The sequence below is a fragment of the Pundamilia nyererei genome, unplaced genomic scaffold, assembly GCF_000239375.1.
Source record: "Pundamilia nyererei isolate P.nyererei 1_Seehausen unplaced genomic scaffold, PunNye1.0 scaffold00040, whole genome shotgun sequence".
Lineage (NCBI taxonomy): Eukaryota > Metazoa > Chordata > Actinopteri > Cichliformes > Cichlidae > Pundamilia > Pundamilia nyererei.
In genome coordinates this window covers 1,698,289-1,707,101 of record NW_005187441.1, presented here as the reverse complement: position 1 = coordinate 1,707,101, position 8,813 = coordinate 1,698,289, and the positions used below count along the sequence as shown (strand labels likewise).

The window sequence follows — 8,813 nt, the reverse complement described above, 5'->3', positions numbered from 1 at the left end:
AAACTTGCACCAAGGGAGTGGCACTCCAATTTCGTTGTACTCTGTACGATGACAATAAAGGCTATTCTATTCTATATTATATTTAGATGGAAGCTAGCGAGCTAACACCCTGCTAACTTCTAACTCCATTAAATTATCACCCACTCTGTGCAAGAGCATTAGAAATTAACTGCAAAAACAACTTTCATGGTAAGTCATGTACACGTCCCAATTCTCGATAAATCTCTACCAAAACCTCATCATAAAGGCTGTAACTTACAATTTGTTTTAGCATTTTGACAAAGACTGATTGAAACTAATATATATTCATGTTTTTGATTTTAGTTTTATTAGAGCACAAAATTAATTCAGTTGCTTTACTCTTCTTTTTTTTTGTGCAACTCAAAGTGCACGTTTATTATCACATCACTGCCAGCTTTGCTCGTAAATATAAATGTTGTTGCTGCACAAGTAGCAGCACTGGTGGTGGCTACTATATCATTTATATGGCTTTCTTATGATTTAGTAGCCAGTTGTTATATCCATGTCTGCCTTACATTTTGTGCATTTTTTCCTACACGATTACTTGACTGCAGACAAATTTTAGACTTTTCTTAAAGTAGTCTGCTTGTTTTTATGGACAAATACCATTCAGAAAAACATGTACAAGCAATGTATATATTACAGCATATTATTTACACAACACAAGTGTACAAAGGCAAACAAAAAAGAACAATCACACGCTTATTTGCTATTATAATGTGCACATTATGACATAATACCAATATTTCACCTTTAAATATTGTCGTTATCATGACACCTAATGTACAGTCCCAAATGTTTTAAATTATTTTCTGATACGTCTTCTTGAGGGATGGACTGGTTAAAACACACACATTTGACACAAATGAGTTACAGTGATTTCTGATTGAAAGTGGATTAATGTTACCTGTGTCTGATCAGTTTTGTTAGTTAAACCTGACTGAAGCTATTAAACACTCACCCAGGTGACAGCCCATTTTACGTACTTCAAACCAAAGCAAATCCTAATAACGAAACAATTTGGCATTCCAGCAGCAAAGCATCTTGTCTAACATTTGTATGCCAAATGTTGCATCTATCTGGGGAGAAAGCAACATTACACCACAAAAAAATGATAAAACAATCAATGAAAATGGAAGATCTAAATGTCGCCCAAGCAATTTAATTATCTCACTCAGAATAAGCCAGAGGACTGATCACTTCATTGGTTCAGAGTGAGTCGCACATCCCAATATCCTTGGCCCTAATGAGCACCCCAGGGCTGAAATAAAGAGCACTGTGACTCCAATAGTGCTTCAACAACTTCAGTCCTATTCAAACAGAATCATTACAGACAGAAAGGGATTAAATTGCCTCAGTTCATTGCTGATGCTTCAGCTATGTGAAAAGCAGGCCTGCTGTTACTGCAATATGCTCATAGCATGTTTACTATGTAAATTACAAATAAAGAGCACATAAAAAGCAGGGTCGAACTGCCTGTGCCGGGTCAACACGCTGTGTCACCTTTCACTTAATGTAATCTGAAGTGCAGCTGACACCTGACCTGTCTGGCCTCGCTCTACTGAAATAAGGCTAGAACAACCACCGAGTAGGTGAATGAACACACATGCAGGAATTGTAAAAATCAATCATAGCTTCTCTTTATAGCAATGCTACAACAGCATATTCATCTCTTTTTTTGTTTCCATGCATCTACAAATCCGATAAATCAGGACTCTGGTTTGTTCAAATATTTTGAGTTCATGTGCTTTGGTTCGCAGTTTTAAACCCTTGTGAAGCTCTCAGTGTTGTAGAAAAGAAAAAGCACACCATTCCATCCAAAATAATGAGAAGCAGGAGGAAGGTAGAGCATCCCGGTGGAAAAGGAGTTTATTTTAGTAGTTTTGTGTGCAATCACACACGGCAACAACACACAAAAGTCCAGGTTACAACTTAGCCCAGCTACACTACCATCAGGAATATTATGATACAAGGTCAGCTGCTCGATTATGGAAAACATCACGATCGCAATCCTTTTTCATCAACTGTATTTAAAATTATTATTTATTGTTAGGTTAAAAATTATAATTTTTTCTGAAGTAATGGGTGTGGTGGGGGACACAGTGTTAGATCAGGAATTAGGCCCAGATTGGCCAATGATTTTCAATGTATAGCCCACACATGGACAAAATACAGCAAGAGGGCCAGAACTAGCCTAGGAAGAAGGGGTTTTTTTTTGTGTGTGTCCACCCCTGCTATGGCCTTTCTTTCCCAAGGGCAAACACTGGTCCCTGCAGCTTCCACAGTGGTATGTCTGTTGTTGCAGACAGGGGCAACGAGAGGCCAAGGTGGCATCAGACTAGCACACTTCAGTGGGCCTGCAAAGAGAACGATGGCACTGAGCACAAAGGGGAGAGCGTAACACAAATCAAGCTGCAGTCAACTTTTAATTAACCTTCCATGGGTTGGAATACATAAACATTTTACAACTTCTACTTCTTTTGGATAGACTGTGCTGGCCAAAGGCTCTCTCTTTCTCTCCACCATCTTGCCTAGAGCGGAACTAAACTGTGGTTTGCAGGGAGGGGTGAAAACACCACTTTCTTTATAACGACACTAAATGAGAGCAGACTAAAAAAATTTATACAAAAGACTGACTGCTTTCTCCAGATTCTCTCATCTTTTCTGTTGCTAAAAGCCAAAAATTTGAAATTAAATTAAGATCTGATTAACAGCCCAGAATTTTTATCAACAGCTTTACACAAAACCTTCCTCTCCGGGAACTAACCAACCGTCTTTCAGGAGAACTAACCTGCAACAAGACTTTACAATCTGAATTTAGAGGAGATTATTATAGAACGGTTAAGCTATCCCAGTGCTCCAAATGCTACCCATTCAAATTCTTTAAGATTTCAACAACAACGATATTAGTTTGAAAGGTGTCAGGCCAGATCTAAGGGTTTATCTACGTATCTTGAAAAGACATGTGTCTATACAGCACAGCAAATATCACTAAATGAGACAAATCACCATCCCAGCTCTTCTGTTACATGGCAGGAAGCAAAAGACAAACTAATTACTGATAATTCACTGGAAAATATTCCATTACTCCATCATTCCATCACAGTACTTTCCACTCGTGTGACCTGATGTGTTATTCCAAAGAACTTCGCCTACGATTGTCTCACTGATGAACAGATAAGTCGGACATCCACTCAAAGCAAAAATAGACTTCCTGGAATTTTAATCTGAGATGGAAAAACAGGGGGGGGAAACATAGAGGCTAGAGGAGTCCTTCACTGACAGGGTGCTGTCATTCTATTGAACCTAATGAAATGCCAACAAAAAGAAAAATGGATAGTGTGGAAAAGGCAAGTGACATGCATTGGGAATCAAACCCGGGACTTTCTGCGCAAGGCACTGGTTATGATGTCACCTCGTTTTGTTATGACAGCTGTCTTTTTCCAAAACTGAAATTGTAATTAGCATCCTCGAGTCTTGGCCGTTTGCCACGTGCTCGGCTACCGATCGCAATGTGGGCAATAAAACATAAGGTTAAAAAACAGAGTGGAAGAAGGCAGCGAGCTGCAATGTCTGCTGGCATTATTTATATCCTTAGCCTCAGGGCCATCACATTCCCAGCTCCACTTGTCTCCATTGATCAGCTTCAGCACCCCCCCGCTCCCCCTTGCTCTAAGCTGAGGAAAAATGATTCCCCCCCCCCGCAACACATCCCAAGATGCCAGGACTCAACACACTTGATCTATCAACCGCAGTTTCACAAAAGAGCTCGCTGGATAAGTGGGATTTCATGGTCTTCTTGGTGCCAATACACTTTTTCCTCCTAAAGCTTAAAATATACCTTGACTATTGCTGCTCTTTGTATAAGCTGTCTGCGCTGTGTGACCATACCTGTACAACAGCTCGGCGCACTCCCTCAGTGTTTGCTTTTGGCTGCAGGGAGTCACACCCCAGTTATGAAGATAACGTGCACATATACATTTACCTCTGAAAATGAGGTACTCTGTGCAGGCTGTGCTGTAACTGTGACAGGTAGGTTGACAGCTGTAGTGTGAGGCAAGTCAGTAACAGTCTATAGAAGACACAAAATGAGTGATCTAGGTCTGATCAAGTCAAGTTTTCTCAATTTCCCATATTTATTTCCCTCATCCATTCAAGTACATCAAATGCACTGTTCGCCACATTGTCCATTATTGAGCCTTAAAAGGCAGTAGTCCTGGAGCACCCACCAATTAGTGACCAAGGCAACAAGAACTTTCAGGATTAAGACCAAAGGCCTGAGGGTCTGTGCCTCCCCTCCCCTCAACAGCCGTAATGGACCCTCAGATCTCCACAGAGTGGAGGCCTGCAGGGGGGAGGGGACTGACTGGTAGGCAGGGCTGTCAATCCCGTCCCCACCCCCCAAACTTTTCACCACATTGTTTTTTTTTTTTTATGTGCCCCTTCCACTGAAAACTCAACATGACAAATTCTTAAAGTGTCCGGCCAATCAGTCTATGAGCTCACATTCCAGGTGTGGCGATCATCCAATTAGGAATTCCCAATCCCCAGCCAGCTGGAATAAATGCATTAGTGCAGGCACAGAGCAAAAACACCGAGCACATTCCCAGCCATACTGTTAACAGCTGCGACCAGTATCACTTTAGTTTATTCACTTCTATTAGGACTTTAACAAAACTGTATGTCAAGCTTGTATGGCTCTACACATAGAAGACTAACTCTCCCACCCCCTTCTCTCAGTGGACTGCCACCTTAAAAATGTGCGGGTCAGCATATAAAAACAGACCCCAGCCAAATTACTGCAGCTGCGTTGTACCTGTGTGGGTAAATGAGAGGCCAGTGCGCGAGGTACTTACTTGCCAATCACCTCGCACAACTCGTACACATCCTCGAACAGCACGTCGTCGTCCGCCATGGTCATTCAGGTAAACGAGGATGCTCTCCTCAAGATATCCCACCCACACCACGGGCTCCGAAGGGATCAATGACAACGTAATTTCTTGCTGAACGGGCTTACACCTGTGCCAGTCCACACACACACTTTGTACTTTTTAAACCCCACAAACACGCACACACGGGCACAATGTGATAAACGGGGAAAAACGAACGTGTGCCCAACTTAGCCGGCTAGCCACATTAGCTGGCGTCCAAGGCTGTCACTCCGCGGCCCCACCTTCTCCTGAGCTACTCTCCTGTAGAAGGGCTAGCCAGCGAGCTAGCTAAACAGTAGCCACCGAGCAGACCCTGGGGCGTGGAGATTTCCTCGCTCGTGTGCAGAAAAACATCCCTCTTTGCATGCCTCAGGTTTGTATCTTTACTGGTGCTTGTCGCCGGGGCACAGGAGTCCCCCCTCAGCAGCATCCGACGGATACCTTCCCCTTATCCACCAAGATGCTCCCCTTCGCCGCAAGCTAACGAGACTCTCGGGGAAAAAAAAGAAGGGTTTGCTAGCTGGGTTTAAATGTGAGCTTAGTCGTCGCTGAAATCACAGGTTGGCTCCCTCCGTTATTGCGCTGTGCACGCCCAGTGGTATCACAGACAGCTTATCCCAGCGAGGAAGGGGGGGGGAACCGTAACGTGAGCGGGATACAATACGCTTCAGCTTCCCGAGCCCAAATGGAAGACCTTCACATTCATGTCCACGACTGCTCCTGCTGCTACACGCGCCGTCTGTGCTCGAGGGTGTTCAATTAATGTCGTCTTCCAGCACAGCCGAGCCGACGTCCGCCGCTGCTCCAGTTCTTTCGCTGGATCAGATGCAGGCTGGCTGGCTTTGACTGGTTGTTTCTCCGACTTCCAGAAATGCCCGGCTCCTCCCTCCCTGTCTATCGCCCGGGAAACTGTTCCGACCGGAGCCGAAATGGCCAGGGAAAGCGGGCCCCGGATTCCCGTCTTTTTCCTTGCGTCGCTCGAGCCAAGATGGCGTTTTGTGGGGTCCGATTTAGGCGCAGTTTCCTTAATCTCTTCTCCAACCGTTGCATTCAGTGTATCCCGCGCAGGCGTCGACCGTCCAAACCTCATCACCTTACGTCAGCCCCCCCTCCCTTTTCCCCTTCTTCTTCTCTCCATCATTTCGAACAGTTTATTTCTCCATAAATCTCATCTGCCACTAAGGACTCACGCCCCACACCCTGGCTGCCAGCGACGGGATTAAAACCGTATACTTCACAATCGCTGTCTAAGCGTGGGTGACTGCTGTCCTCAGTGTTTCCTAAATTCCCATGGGTCTTTCGGGAGGTTTCTCAGCAAAACTGATGGACAGCATAGCGTTTGCATTATCTCATTAATCTGACAGTGACCGCTAGATTGTGCCACTGATGTGTACTCTAATTCTCCTCTGTGGAATTTAGATAACTAGCGAAAATAAAGGCTTTTTTCAGTTCAAATGGGCATCCTCAGCACTGTAGTTCAAGTATTAACGCGTAATTATCTACTTTCGCGTAAGCTTTTTGCAGGTGCGGGTTCCCCCGGTGCAGACACGCAGGTAAGGTCTCCTCAGGTGTGGAAAGACGGGCGGAGAAGCCCCCTAGAGGTGATGGTAAAAGGCCTGTCTCCCACTGCTCCATTTTGAATACCCTAAATAGACATCGTTCCAAGGAGAAAATGAGGGGGAAAGTGGAATAAATTAATAAATAATTGACAAAATCCAATTTCACTTTTATTGTAAAACAAATCAAAGATGCAAAAAAAGGCATCAAATCCCGTTTATTAAAGACGTCCATCTTAATTCACCCTATTTGCACTGGATTTTATATGACGTAGAGAACTGCAAAAATCTTGAATCATTTGGAAAATGTATGCAGTCATTTACTACATGTGTAAGTATATGAGGCAAAGTTAGTACAATAGTAACGAGCTTGTCTATGACGCCTTTTTGCCATTTCTTTTGTTCTCCACTAGTCCAGTTTCCAAAAAAGCAAACAAAAAAACAGGGACACAGCTGAGATGTGGCAAGTTTTCAGCTAAGAGCCTTTTGGAAACCTCCAGATTGTAAAAACACTATTATTAAGAGGCATGTGCTATTTCTCATACATTCAACTGAAGAAATTGGAACAAAGTGCTTATCAAACCAACAAACAAAAGACATTCCTGTGAAAATAGTCCGGTACAGGGACTAGACTGAAAATGAGTGCAATGGCAGACAAGGTCCAAAAGAAAAAGCCTGGAGAACTATTATTTAAAACCATTTTTAAAGTCTGGCTCCTTGGAAATGTAAAGAAATTTTATATTTAACTTTTATCTTTAAAACATATATCTGAGAGATATGTCTTTTTTTTCTTTCTTTTTTTTGGAGGGGGTTCCTTCTGTGGAATCAGTTAAAAAGCGAATTTTCTCTTATTTATTCTCCCGTTTTATTTTGTTGGGGTTTTTTTGTTTTGTTTTTTTGTTTTATATATTGCAGAGCTATGTTTTCCAATTACAAATTACCTTTGCATGAAAGTGGTTACAACTGAGGGTTGAAAAGAAAAAAATAAAAGCGTTTGGGTGAGGTACTTCACTAAAGCAAAATAATGAACTCAGACGGCCAGCCCCCCTCTAGAGGGCGCTGTTCTCACAGGGCACCCTCTGCGGTTTCCATGCCGCTGCATCCTTTCTCCTCGAGCATCACCTGCCAGCTTCCCCCATTGGCTTAAGCCCACCAGCAGCTACCGATAATCCGATTGGCTGCTGATGTGGTCATCATACTGTCTGCTTCTGAACAACCCTCCATTTGATGCACACACACACACACACAGCTCGGGGAAAAAAGTGAGACTGGAAGGAAAGTATGCAATAAAAGGAGAGAGATGAATAGGAAAATGATAAAGGAAAGGGAAAACGGCACACATGACAAAAAGACAAGAGCTCTGTTTCCATAGTAACAAGGAAGGGGATATTTTTTTTATGGTGGTTGCATGTGAAACTGGCAGTTCATGAAAAATGCACATACGCTTATACACTCCTATACATCTGGTTGCACTGACATGCATGAATTCCCTGAAACCATCACTACACACGCAGAGAGACAGCCCTGCACTTAATAGCTTTGACAGAAAAATAACCTTCACCTTTAAATTTCATGTGTACCTGGCACACATTATTTTCAGTCCTGCTGGTTAAACCGTTTTGACTAGCTGTGCTTTTCAGAGAACCTTTTGTTTCTCTCCAGGCTGACATAGATTTATCATCAATAATTTAGACCAAATCAGCTGTATAACATTGTATTACAATCCTGCTCGGTCCTCATGGCATAGAGGTGTAATGTAGAGAATAACGTGCCAAAAAAGATATGAAGGAGGATGCTTCAGCGCAGAAAAAGTGGGACATCAGTCAGCTGAATTAGTGCAAGGGGAAACAGGGAAAACAAGGTTTGGACTGCTTAGACTGCTACATGCTTCCAGCTCCATATTCTTCCCTAGGGAGCAATAACCAGCAAAAGGAGAGGAGTCACTTCAACACAAAGTGCCTTAGAAGTGTTTCCTCCTATAACAGAAACTCAATGGGAAATGGGAAAAGTATAAGAATTCAGGTTTTTCAACTAAGTAAGCTGATATATTTAAAAATATTAATAACAGAATATTTTTCAACATTGCAAAATTACCAGTTTGGCAGAAATTGACATTATAAAGTCACAATATTTCTTCTGTCTTTTCACCTCCTGGTTTTATTTGATCATATTGTGATTCTGAGCTAAATTTCAATGTATTTCCAGATTGTTATCTAATAAATAATTAGATTAGGCCATAAACTGCAAATTCACTGAACCAATATGGCTGCTTCGTGAAAACAATAGAAAACAAAATGAAAAAAAA

At 42.5% G+C, this 8,813-nt stretch overlaps 1 protein-coding gene across 13 annotated transcripts in view; it reads right to left on the bottom strand.

Annotated features, from left to right (window-relative positions):
- Positions 1 to 6,186, bottom strand: part of LOC102194232 (peripheral plasma membrane protein CASK-like) — a 55,848-nt gene extending 49,662 nt beyond the window's left edge. For 5 of the 13 annotated variants that reach the window (XM_005730951.2, XM_005730952.2, XM_005730950.2 and 2 more), the window contains exon 1: positions 4,878 to 6,183. In XM_005730951.2, the coding sequence (XP_005731008.1) occupies positions 4,878 to 4,942 (65 nt within the window). In that variant the 5' untranslated portion in view covers positions 4,943 to 6,183. Of the gene's footprint in view, positions 1 to 4,877 lie in introns of all 13 variants that reach the window. The other 8 variants (XM_005730944.2, XM_013910298.1, XM_005730945.2 and 5 more) reach the window with 4 other exon arrangements.
- Positions 6,187 to 8,813: the final 2,627 nt, after the last annotated feature.